The sequence below is a fragment of the Engraulis encrasicolus genome, unplaced genomic scaffold, assembly GCF_034702125.1.
Source record: "Engraulis encrasicolus isolate BLACKSEA-1 unplaced genomic scaffold, IST_EnEncr_1.0 scaffold_69_np1212, whole genome shotgun sequence".
NCBI lineage: Eukaryota > Metazoa > Chordata > Actinopteri > Clupeiformes > Engraulidae > Engraulis > Engraulis encrasicolus.
The window spans coordinates 208,739-222,309 of NW_026946027.1; the positions used below are offsets into that span (position 1 = coordinate 208,739).

Consider the following 13,571-nt stretch of genomic DNA (forward strand, 5'->3'; position numbering starts at 1 on the left):
TAGTCCAATTCTACTTCTACTGTACCTGTATGCCTCCACATTTTAAAATGACCGTCATCGTATATAGCCTACTGTACTAACAGTGTACTAACTGCGACAGACATGCTTTCAAAAAGTGCACAAAATCACCATATAGCCAGCAATGCAGGCAGCTGCTTGGGGTTCTTGGATGGTGAATAACAGCTCATAGTTTGCTACGGTAGTGGCAAATTTCTTTCAGATAATCTCTCCTATGACAGGATATATTTTAAATGTGGATATTTTTCTCCTGCTTATATTGGTTTTGGCCTTCTGTTCCCACGTAAGCAGATTTTTAAAACCCACACATCAAAAAGCAGGCTTTAAAAAATGTACCATGTAGGGAGGTAAAATGCTTAGGCCTACAATGGAGTTTTTATTTTTATCCCCATGTTGTGTTTCCACTGAACAGAAGAAATAAATATCCACATCTTAAAATATCCTGCTACGTGGAAACAGCACCTAGATTTGCACTATGACCCCGTTTGAGATGCATGCAGTTACAATGCATCTTATTCCTGAGCAGAATGCACTGTTGGATGATGCGACATTTGGGCCATCTCAAGCAATACAAGTAGGCCCTATGACATGAGCAAGTTGAAGCCCCTCAGTGGAAGAAATGGGTAATGTAGGGTGGGGGCGTGGTTTTAAACCCCCTTTCATCTGACCACTCCTTTTGCTTACTGAATGTCCTGTCAAGGAGCCTCTTATTGAATACGGTAATAGCTCTACAACCTTATGTTATCGTAGAACAAAAACAATAATTTTCGTGACGGACCTATGTAGCCAAAACCACAGACTGTGGCCAAATCTGTGGCCAAAACTGCCGAGCTTCAAATAAGTTATAGCCCGAGGCTTTCAGTCAAACGCATTATTTTTGTGGCGAACAAGTCAGCGATATAGACATAATATAGCGATAGGGGCCTATAGCACAATATGTTTGTGTTCAAAAGTTGTTCGATAAAATTCTCCTCGCCAAATCCCACGGGCGCTTTCCGTAGTGGCGAGATCCTCTCGGGCGAGCTGCGACTCGAGCTTCTCAAAGAAATCAAGATTCAGAAAATATTGATGACCGTCAAAGGCAAAGCGAAAGTTATTTGGACCATTTCGCGTTCAAAAAACACGCGTGTGTTTCAGGGGAAAGAGGTACTATACCGGGTGGAAGCGGCTGTTCTCCAAAACACTGGCAGCTGGTATGGTATGTATATTCGTGAAAGATGGGCATAACAATTCCGTTGTCCCTGGTTTCGTTATTTATTGGCTATACTGTTTGTTTACATACACAGATGAACCCACCCTGCAACCGGGAGTTCACGTATACCCATTCCGCTGCCAGCCACCCACTGGGTAAGTAGTTTTCATTGACAGTATAGGCTATAGAAGTACATGCTGTACTAGGGCAGTGTTTTCTAAGTGGGGCCGGGGACCCCTGTGTGGCGCGAGGGGGTGCCAGGGGGCGCGCGACAGTTTGGCAGGAAAAATATAGCACAGTAAAATGAATAACTTAATACATTGAATAACTTAAGTCAGTCAAAATAAACAAGAAATAAGCAAAACTAGCCCAGTGGAATAATTTTCTTCTTTGCAATGTTTATATAATTAGGCCTATGTAGGGTACTCTACTGCGTGTAGTAGGCCTACTTGGGTTTAGGAATGGGGTTAGGAATGCACCAGCTTCATCGAGTTGTGAAACCTGGTACACATAAAAAATAGTGTGGCACTGCCTGTGTCTTGGCTGATATAGGCCTGTTATATGGGGGGCCTCATGGTGAAGTTTGGGAACCCCTGGTGTAGGGCTACACAGTATCCTTGTTTGGCATTGTTTTTTTTCTCCCAAGGTTAGCCTATCATCCACACAGTCATGACAAAGAGGAAATGTCACCCCCCCCCCATTCTTTTCTTTTCTTTTCTTTTCACAAATCCATCATAGCCTTACTAGGCTTAGTTCTGTCCTTTCTGAGAAGGTTGCATAATTAGGATACTAGGTATGTAATACATAGCCAAGAAAGCAGAGGTGTAAACTAGTGTTGCACCGATACCATTTTTTGGCCCTGATACCTGGCTCTGCAGTATCTACCGATACCGATACCATCCTGGATGTAAAATCATCGCATCATTGACATCATGGCTTTGTCAGGCTGCTACCTTTGTGAAACAGGAAAAAGACAAATACAAAAGGAATCCCGTAGAACTTTTTATATTTGTATACCTTTGAAGGTGAAAAAGTGGATCGCACTCGGGTTCTTCTTTTCTTCTTTTTTATTTTTTTATTTACATAGCAGCAGAAGTGTAGACAAACGTTTCGGCTGTTGCCTTCGTCAGTGTCTCCTGTATACCTATACCTATATTTTTATACCTCTAATATAAAATAACTTAAGTTTAAGGTTACGTTCAAGTGTCATACAAGAATCTGTAAATGGTATAATTTTAGTGCTGGGGCCCAACACTATTCACCTGCGTCTAGAGAGTAAAAAATAAAAGTGATTCAACCAGCTCTGAATCAGCGGATCAAATGAGTAGGCCTACTCCAGGCAGGTAGGCCTAGACCAGCTAGGCTGCCCAGTTGAGTCATCTCTGCTGTAATGAAACTTCCGAACAAGATGTTTGACACCCGTGGAAGCAACAGGCTTTTTAACCCATTTTAGCCTAAGGCACCTGCAAAAATCGCCCACTAAATGCCTAAGCAATTTTGGGAAAAGGTGCCCTCTGCCTATAAAAACCTAAATATCTCAGCCTCTGAAGCACATAAAAACATGAAATACGTTGCATTTAACTGCCAAGACCCTCATCTTGCATTAGAGTGTTAATTCAGCCCTACATACCAACATTGTTTATAAAAATATCTAAGGCCAATGTTGCACAATGCAACATCCAGTATCAATGGGATGCTTAAAGGGACACTGTGTGAGATTTGTAGTTGTTTATTTCCAGAATTCATGCAGCCCATTCACTAATGTTACCTTTTTCATGAATACTTTCCACCACCATCACATTCTAAGTATTCATTTATGACTGAAAAAAAAAACACTTTTTATACATGAAAAGGGGTATCTTCTCCATGATCCGCCATTTTGAATTTCCAAAAATAGCCATTTTTAGATGCAAAAATGACTGTAATTGGACCATACTAGAAAACATTTGTTTATTACTTAGTTAACTTTCAAGTAAAGATCAAATTTGGCAATATGCAGCACATTTTCAATGAGCAGCATAGTTGCAGTACCTTGTTTGACCATTTGTGTACCTTTAAGTAGTCTGAAAAAGTAAACATGTTTTGTTTTTATTGCAGAAATTTCCCATCCACTTTTGAGGGGAAACATGGACGCATCGTATATTCAGTTGTCTTTGAGATTCACAGACAAGATCACATCAAAACCATCGATTCAGACTTCAAGTTTGAGCGCTTGGTCAATGTTGCAGTTCCTGAGCTTTTGGTAAGAGATTTAACATGTTCAGGTTCAATGGTTTTCCGATATTTGTCATTAATATATTTTATTTTAAACATATTTTGTAGTGGGAAGCGGTTGCCTAGTGGTTAAAGAGATGGGCTTTATATGATCAAAGGATTGTAGGTTTGAATCCCACCCTTCCACTCCTTACCACGCTCCATGGCTGAGGTGCCCTTGAATAAGGTACTTAACCCCATACTGCTCCAGGAATTGTAACCAAAAGTCTGTAGGTAAATTAACCAAAGTAACTGCAAGTCACTTTGGATAACATTGTCAGCTAAGTGTAATGTAATGTAATATTTTTTCACATCAAGTTGTGGATTTTGTAAGAGTCAGGGGGTGTCAAACACTACACTACACTACACTACACTAAAGTACACTACACTACACTACACTAAAGTACACTACGGTGTACAGTGCTCAGCAAAAATGAGTACAGCCTATTTGGAAGTTAACATTTTGAACAATATTTTAAAAAACACAGACAAGTTATTCCCAAAATGTGCATACAGTAAGTGTAGCCTCTTACTGCAGATGGGGTCGCCGGTGGGTCTGTTCACTATTTGCTGAAAAACTACATCATAACAACATTGCTATGACAGTACTGAGAGCCTTAAGAAACAGATTAAGACATAGCCATTACCATTTTGGTGACAGTAAGGTTATAACTTAGCCTCTGCGCTAAGGGGTAAATACAAAATCTGTTGAAAAGTAAAAGTCAATATAACTTAAATGACATATTTGTTCATATTGTTGTGAAGTTATGTAGGTGTAAAAGTGAGTCCCCTATGTTAAGCTCCCATAGAGAGGATCATCATGATCTGCTTCAGAAGTCACAGTAGCGTACATGTTGGCAAGCATGTTTCTTTTGGTGAAATTCAATTTCTTACTGTTGATGGCATTTATACAGAATGGACCATGTTGTTCCCTCTACCATGGTTGACTTTAAGCATCTACAGAAAACTTGTTTATCACAGTCTTATCAGAGACAAAGAAACCAAGTACATGGAATGCTTGAACCATGATTTGTTACCCAAAGACACCAAGAAAACAAATTAGCTATAGATGGTGTTAAGCATTTGTGGTGGTAAAAAGTGATTTGTACAAAGGAAAAGTTCCCCATACCTGAAGTCAATCATGGTAGCAAGACTTGAAGGGCTTCCGCACATAGGCTCCGACAAAGTGCTGCGCACTGCTCCGCAAAAGTTCGATTTCATTGTTTTCAATAGAACCCCGCACACTGGCGCCGATGTCGGATAGCAATTAGAGACAAGTTCTATTTTGTCGGCGCCGCCCATTGACTTTCAATGCTATGTTCGTGTGAAATTCGGTTTGGGGGTCCGAATTCTGTTGGAAGCTAAAGTGCGCCGCAGTGCTTTCGGAGCCGATGTGCGGAAGCCCTAAGTCCCTCTATCCAGTTTGTCCACCACTGCTGACATGTTTTCTGCACTTGTGGTTTCTGCACTTGTGATATTCTTTCTACACAGATGCCACAGTCTGAGACCAAAAGAAGGTCCCTCAGCTGCTTCTGCTGTACCGTATCCGGGGACATTTATTTGGATGTGTTTGTGGAAAAGAAAGGCTTTATTCCTGGTAAGACAAAGAGACTCACTCAGCACTAGAGTTTAGGAAGCTAAGCCGTCATATTCCGTCTACCCGCACAGCTGTTACCTAATAGGAGTAAATGCACTGTAGTTGAAATAAAGACGTATGTATTGCCACACATTACTACACTTGCGCAGAGTTACACAATTTTCATTTTTGTCATTTACAGGGGAAACTATAAATATTACAGCAGAAGTTGGAAATGGTACTTCCAAGAATATTGTGCTCATAGCTACGCTAAGCAAAATAGTGACCTACTACACTGTGGGAAAAGCTGATAAGAAGGCTTGTCCCAAGGAGCTGGGCTATGTCACAGGGCAGCCTATTCAACCCAACACCTCAGCGTTTGAGTGTGAGCTCGCGGTTCCTATCCCCGAGGACCTGAACATCAGTCTGGGAAACTGTGAGGTGCTGGAGGTTGAGTATTCACTCGTGGTAAGTAAGGATAGACCGATATATATATTGGTCCGATATTTGCATTTTTTAAGTGTCGTGAGTGGTTTTGGCCGATACGCAATATTTATTATTTTATGTCATTTGGGTTTTTTTTAAAAGCACCAAGACACTTACTTGATTGTTAGACATTACTTGATTATTAGAGTGGGTGTTAACATGTTACAAGTTCTACCTCAATTTGATAATGTTAAAGGAATGTTTATTTTTAACTTGAGACCTGGAATATTTGTCATTTTTTTTACCTTTTTTTTTTTTTAAAACCCATATCGGCCCGAAATATCGGGTATCGGAAATTGGGTATCGGCAAGGCTGATGAAAAAAAATCGGTATCACATCAGCCGTTAAAAAACCTGTATCGGTCGGCCCCTTGTGGTAAGTCTCAGACAGGCCTAGTACAAGCCACAATATGAAGTGAGAGAATGTGCACGCGCATCAGTAGCACAGGTGCTGGATCAGACGGAAGATAACAAAGTAAATGAGAAAGGTCTGCAACACTGTCCTATGCTCCCAAACAAAGTTTAATAGCACAACGTTTTGGACACTCAGTTGATCAAAGTGCAATAGAAAACAGGGGTGGGGAGTCACATTAGAAAGTGAAGGATTTATACAGTGTGGGCACCAGAGGACACCTTTCCCAAAACCTTATTTACAATCAGCTATAATAGAGCTGAACAACATTTGCAATAGTTTGCATCAGAGGTCATCATAAACATATATGTATTCAACATATATATAACATATATGTATAACATATATGTACATGTATGTATTCATCATTAAGTCCTTAAACGGACACTGTGCAGGAAATGGTCAAAAAAGGTACTGCAACTATGCTGCTGCTCATTGAAACTGGGCTGCCTATTGCCAAATTTGCCAAACTTTTCATGAAAGTTTACTAAGTATTAAACAAATATTTTCTAGTATGGTCCAAATACAGTCATTTTTGCAGCTAAAAAATTCTGAAAATTCAAAATGGCGGACCATGGAGAAGATCCCCCTTTTCATGTATGAAAAGTGCAATTTTTCCAGTCATAATGAAAACTTAGAATTTGATGCTGGTGGTAAGTATTCATGAAAAAGGTAACATTAGTGAATGGGCAGCATGAATTCTGGAAATAAACATCTAAAAATCTCACACAGTGTCCCTTTAACGTATCAGCCTCATGCCCTGAACATTGGAAGATGATTAGAGACCATAAAAAACACAATACACAATATTCTCCACTGAAGGGTGTCCCAACCTAGCCTGGGCGAATAGCCGACTGTTGACGCCGTCAATCAGTCTGGCAAAAGCCATGAGGAATCTGTCTCCGTAGTCGATGGGAGATGGTCTGATATTACTCTATCATTTAAATTAATTGAAGTTCCAAACTCCAAATTAAAACCCATATTGTGCTTTATTAGCACAAAACTGTGAATATAGTTACCTTAACCAATCAGTAATGGAGCTCGCGGGTGAGTTCTACGTCACCAACACTTAGAGAACCGAGCTCGAGGCTTTTGCCAGACGATGTGGGTGGAGTACAGAGGATGGCGTCGCGAGGCTAGTCCCACCCCACCCCAAGTGGTAGTAGCTTAGACTATCTGCCAAAAGTCCTGAGGGTAGGCTATACTAAGAAGCTGGTTCTGGAGAAGACCAGGTTAAATGAAAGAGTAAATCATCTAATAGAAGACCTTGGGGCCTTCTATTAGATTATTTCTCTCTTAACTTCACCTGGTTTACTCCTGAACCAGCTTCTTAGTATAGCCTGCCCTCAGGACTTTTGCCAGATAGTCTAAAGCTACTACCACTTAGGGTGGGGTGGGACACCCTTCAGTGGAGAATATTGTGTATTTTACTCCTAAAGAAACAGCTTTGTATAAGTTTGTGTGGAGGTTTAGTTGTAATATTATCAAGGAGCTCGGGAACAAGCTGATCCTTTCGTGACTGCACAAATGACTGCACTAAACTGCATTTATTACTCAAATGTTATCCAAGGTCAGTTTTTCCATATTGTCCCCACCCAATCCATAAGTGTAGATGTCAGTTGTTTGTGGTGGCCCTGGCTCCCTCATATTTACAATGTGATGATTAATTGTTTTATGTTTTAAAAATGCCACGGCAGCACTCTAACCTGGTATAACTAAGCAGAAGTGGGCACCAGAGGACACCTTTCCCTAAACCTTATTTACAATCAGCTATAATAGAGCTGAACAACATTTACAATAATTTACATCAGAGGTCATCATAAACATATGTATTCATCAGTAAGTCCTCCCTCATATTTACAATATGATGGTTAATTGTTTGATTGTTTTAAAAATGCCACTGCAGCACTGTAACCAGGTAGAACTAAGCGGAAGTGGCACGCTGTTTTCGTGCATGGCAGGCATGATGTGTGCTAGGAATACAGTCCTTGTCATGGGTTTTGTCGCCTATCCAGGATTAGCTGCTGTTCCAAGAACATGGAGAGGCAACAACACTGAAAACAGGGAGTGTAAAGTGGATGATATTTGTCTTAATTGCTTACAGGTGAATCTGTTCGTAAAAGGATGCCCTGCAATGAAGGTTGTGTTCCCCATCGTGATTGGCAACTGTCGTCAGCAGCCTGAACTGCCTGAAGCAAACTGCTAGCCCCCTCCATACACTGTGGCATTATGTTAACCCGACAAGGCAGACCATTAATTTTGAATTACTTCGCAATTCATGAAAGGTCTGATTACCTTTCTCTGGGTAGGGTGTAGTCGTCCACCAGATGGCCGGCCAATAAGCTAACATACTTGGGCGCATAATAGCTTACATCATGAACATCAACTGTCAGCGATTGGCTAAGTCCATTTCAAACCATAGCTGAGCTCACCCCTCCCACCCAAGCACATCAGGGCATTGAGGATTTAGACCATAAATGGATTGAAGTAATTAATGTGGTCTGGTACAACCAGGCTAGCATTGTGTAGGTCTATGTGAAGTCTCTCAAAGTGCATTCAGGCAAGCAGCGAACCATGTCGGAGCCCTTTCCTTTACCTAACCTCGAACAGGCTGGTGTGTTTATGCCATAAGTCTGAATATTCTGGAACCTGAAAGTTCGTTCTCTGTAAATATTTATTTTTTCCTCTGTGAATCGTGATGACAATTGTGGACATCAGCAGGTTCATCCGGGTAACAAATGGTTACATACTAGTGGTGTCAACAATAATGGATTCGGCGATGCAATGCAATGCGGGGCATGGGCGATCCAATTCAATGCGGCAAGTTCCAGAATTGATGCGGCAATTTTTTAAAGTTTCAATTACTTCCGTTGATATTTCGGGAGCAAATGAATGTTAAATTAAATAAAAGAACTTCAAAGCATTGAAAACTGCAAGACTGATACAGAAAACAGCCAATAAATTGTTGCTCAGTATCTGACTACTTGTATTGCCTCATAATTACTGATGAAACATTTGCTCAGTAGAAACGTAATGCATTGCAATGCATTGTAGAATTGAACCGGATCGAATCGCTACCTCCCGAATCTGAATCGAATCGAATCGTGAGGGCAATGCCAATGCACACCACTATAACATACAGAAATGTTCAGAGCCTGGTATGAGCATGGGTGGTTTGCAGCAGTGGTGTAGTCTACGTAGAACGCAGGTATATGGAGTATACCCACTTCTAAATTTCAGGAATTTCAGTATACCCACTTCAAAAAAATCTCAAATATACAGTATACCCACCACAAAAAAGTAGACTACACCACTGGTTTGCAGGTAAGCACTTAAGTTCAGAATGTAATTGGTGCAGGGACGGGCATAGCCACCGACCAGGTCCTCGTTTCCGAAAGGGCCTTAAGTACTACTTAACGCTACGTGCTACTTAGGTTCACACGTAACACCATCGTAGAGCTCACGGAGCGTTTCCCAAAGCCAACTTAGCAAAGAACCATCGCAGGTTGACACGTAACTCTAAGAGCAATCCACGAGTGGTCTAGAGTAGTCTTAACGCGCTAAGATTGATCGTAGCGGCATGGCACAGTGGAGACACCCACAGGATATGAAGGGAAAAGAAGAAACCTGCGCATAAGATTGCTGTTTTAAGACGCGAGAGGCATGGCACAGTGGAGACACCCATAGGAAAAGAGGAAACTTGCGCTTCAAGTTGATGTTTTAAGACGGGAGTGTAGCCTAAATATCATGGCAGCACAGTTGACACTGCAACGAAAATAAGAAGGTAACATTAATTGTGGATGTGTAGGCCTATAAAATAAAAGTAATGTGTTTGGAAATATTTTACAGGTAGTAAAATAGTTCGACTGTGTTTGATAAACCTGGGCATAATTAAACTGTGATCGATCATAATTTGTGTGGGTGCTTCATGAACAAGAACAAGGCAAAATGAATAAGGGGCTTCGGCAACCAGAGACAAGAGTGTTGATGTCGGAAGGCCACTTCCGAAACTTTAGGCCTATTTATTTTATATTTTTTGAAGAAAAATGGTCAGCGAGTTGTTGCACCCTCTTTCATTTTCAAGTAGCCTAAGAAAGGGAAGGCGACGCCGAAAATACATGATAGTTGTAGGCGAAGGGTAAGCTATGACAAACTTTAAAAAGGCAGCGATGGGGATTCGTGTAGATTTTTTGTTTTAATAACAGCAGACTGCCGTGCAAAAATGTCCTCACAGTTGTGAAAGTCTTGAGCGCGCGGTACTTTGCGCACCGCTCACCACATGTTTCAAGCTCCTCTCCCTATTCCGACTCTAGTAGGCTAAGCAATAACAAAAAGGCAGCGAGGGGATGTATCAATGTTGATGGACATTGTTTTTCATAACAGCATGCTGAGGTGCTCCCGACAGTTGTCAAGCCTTGAACGCCTTGAGGTTGTAACTTTGTGCATCCCAATTTGAAACTCCAACTAGGCCTAGGCCTACTTGTCTTCTTAAATATTAAGCTGCAGTAGCCAAGTGCACGCGCTTTATCTGGGTCTTAACGGCGTAGCTCATTATTACCGTCAGTTGGGAGTTTTGCATGATTTCATTGTGTGTGCATTTTATTTCATTTGCCAACAATAACTCCTGTCGACAGTTGCAAACTGCTACAAATGTAGTCCCACCCTTATAGAAAACAACTTTTGATACTGACACACGCCTTACATTTTGTAAATGGTTTAGCAGCAGATGACGGCGCAGTTCACTCCGAGTACACTTCAGCACCACATATGTGGACAGCGATCCTTAAGAGCGACGCTACGAATGATCTTAGAGGCTGTGCACGCGCGTTCATGTACGAGTGTCTTTGGGAAACAGTCGTAGGAAATCTAAGAACATTCGTAGGATCACTGGTTAACGACACACGTAAGGCTAAGAACCATCGTTATTGGGAAACAAGGCCCTGGTTGGTCAAAAAACAGTATATAGTCGAGTGCAACTCTGCAAAAAATACACCCAACCCTAAAAAAAATGAAACAAAAGGTTTTCCAGTGGTTTGCAGTAGTATACGTGTCTATGATTTGGGAACACTGATGAGAGTGTCTTCATTAGCATCCCTTTTTATTTGTATAAAAGAATATGTATGTGAAACCCGGAGTTCAAAAGACATGAACACGCACGCACACACACACACACACACACACACACACACACACACACACACACACACACACACACACACACACACACACACTCACGTACACAGTGTAAACAACACAGTTCACGACCTACACACCATCCACTCGCATCCACTACATACTATTCAAGAGACACGAAACAGAGTGACCCCTGTTCTATCAGTATTCCACATGAAATATGACAACAGCTATTCATACACGCAAGATTTACTACAGCCAATCAGATGTCACGCAAGCCCTAAGAACGCGAGCCGATGAATGAAACCGAGGCGCAAGGATTGTTTCAGTCTCTTTGACAACCATCATCGGAGCCAGCCACTTGCTGTTTGGAAACTTTATCATCATCGTTATAACCGTTAACAACATCAACATTTTTGAGCATCACCGGACAGTGTGGAAGATCACGACAGTAAGAACATCATCAAGAGCCACATATTAGCTGACAGCCACGTCGGTAAGACAACTCTCTTATGTGACAAACGAAACACTGATATTTACCACCACCTCCGGCACTGATGCACTGATTCTGCTAACAGGCTAACCCCTCGAGAACCACCAGAGGCAACTACTTTTCACCTTCGCCTAGTGTGCTCACCATCGTATCATCACACATCACCATCTTCAGGAGCGACGGTGAGGAATAACTGTGTTTTAACTCTTGTCCTCTCATCTCCTGCACTGTGTGAATGGATTAGCCACAGAAATGTTAGCAATGCCCAACAAGAATAACGGTTGCCCCGAACGTTCATTTCTGCTAACAGGCTAACCCCCGAGAACTGCCAGGCACCATTCACCATTCACTGCTGTGTCTAACTGTACTCACCGGATTCATCCCCTTGAGCACATCATTAGGAGCAACGGTGAGGAATAACATCTGTTTAGCCGTTTAGTGCCCTTGTCCCATCTCCTGCACTATATCAATGGTTAGCCACAGAAATGTTAGCAATGCCTGACAAGAATAACGGTTGCCCCGAACGTTCCCAATGCACTGACCAAGCTAACGTTGTGAGCGTCACTGATGAAAAAGAATATGTTTACGATCTTCACGATCTTTACAGATACTGATTACTGATACTGATAACTGATATTACAGATACTGATTACTGATACTGATAACTGATATTACTGATACTGACTACTGATACTGATAACCATTAGTAGCCATTACTAATTATTGATATTTATAACCATCAGTAGCCCATTACTGATACTGATGCTGATTACCATCACTAGCCTTACAGTAGTTACTATTATTTACACACACTAGTTATTATTACTGATGGGTTCTACACAAAGAGAAGTTTATTACTATTTCTTTAATAGTGATTTAACTAAGATAAGAGGATAATTTCATTGTTGTTATGAATGTAATGTTTCATTGCACTATGCAATTTATTGAAGCCTTTCACAGTATTTAATTTAAAGTAAATAGAGGGTAATTTTTAGTGCAGTTCTTCTTACATGAATAGGCCTATTAGTGTAAGAGGATATTAAGCACGTCTCTGACAGTGATCCCTTCTAAGCTTTAGATTCTAATGTGTATTTTATGTTTTATGTTGTATGTATTTATTGTTGAGACATTTTGAATGTAGTTTTATTGGACCCTTTGCTACCTGCGTTTTGGTAGAAAGGCGTTGCACATGAACGACTTGTTTTCATGCACTTGAATGTAATGATTAGAGAAGATTTAAGAAGATATGTGATATGTCATCCCAGTATGACTATTAGATAATTTTGATAATATGATGCATCTTAGATTTATTGTACATTGTACTAATTGAAATGTATGTATGGATGAATGTGACCTATCAGGTCAGGTTTTTTGGACGGATAGGATCGAAAAGAAGACAACTGGGCCAGGACTTCACCTGGTCAAAGGACACTGATGGCGAGCCTTTCCCAGAGCGACCCCGGATACCCTTAAGTACCCTACAAAGGAACTTTTCCCCCCTTTTTTACCATTTTTATTTTGTTTAAGGCCACGTGGACCATTGTTAATTTTAAGTGTGCACACTGTTTTATTTTATTTGGGTTTTTATACATGCTTATACATTTGTAAACAATATACGAGTTTTCACTCAAAAAGGAATTTCTTGTCTGACTCATTATTGTTGCTTAACACTCGCTCCTCTCTCTTACTTAGATCTTCTGATCCAGGTCCTAGTGTTTTTTGTTATTTATTTAATTGTAATTCACTTTCTTAAAGGAAAGCCCGGTTACAAAAACCCGGAGTTCAAAAGACATGAACACGCACGCGCACACACACACACACACACACACACACACACACACACACACACACACACAAACACACACACACACACTCACGTACACAGTGTAAACAACACAGTTCACGACCTACACACCATCCACTCGCATCCACTACATACTATGCAAGATACACGAAACAGAGTGACCCCTGTTCTATCAGTATTCCCCATGACAACAGCTACACATACA

General features: G+C 41.0%; 1 protein-coding gene across 1 annotated transcript; it reads left to right on the forward strand.

Annotated features, from left to right (window-relative positions):
* The first annotated feature begins 697 nt into the window (after positions 1–697).
* Positions 698–8,239, forward strand: LOC134444742 (arrestin domain-containing protein 3-like). Its single transcript, XM_063193961.1, has 6 exons — positions 698–1,216; positions 1,305–1,365; positions 3,308–3,452; positions 4,955–5,060; positions 5,242–5,507; positions 8,041–8,239. Exons 1-6 carry the CDS (start codon positions 955–957, stop codon positions 8,140–8,142), a joined length of 942 nt encoding a protein of 313 aa, XP_063050031.1. The 5' UTR covers positions 698–954; the 3' UTR covers positions 8,143–8,239.
* The last annotated feature ends 5,332 nt before the right edge of the window (positions 8,240–13,571 follow it).

Coding starts and splice junctions, on each gene's coding strand:
- LOC134444742 (XM_063193961.1), top strand. CDS start 955: ATGTTTGTGTTCAAAAGTTGTTCGATAAAATTCTCCTCGCCAAATCCC. Junction 1,366..3,307: donor CGCTGCCAGCCACCCACTGG/GTAAGTAGTTTT, acceptor TTTTTATTGCAG/AAATTTCCCATCCACTTTTG. Junction 5,508..8,040: donor AGGTTGAGTATTCACTCGTG/GTAAGTAAGGAT, acceptor AATTGCTTACAG/GTGAATCTGTTCGTAAAAGG.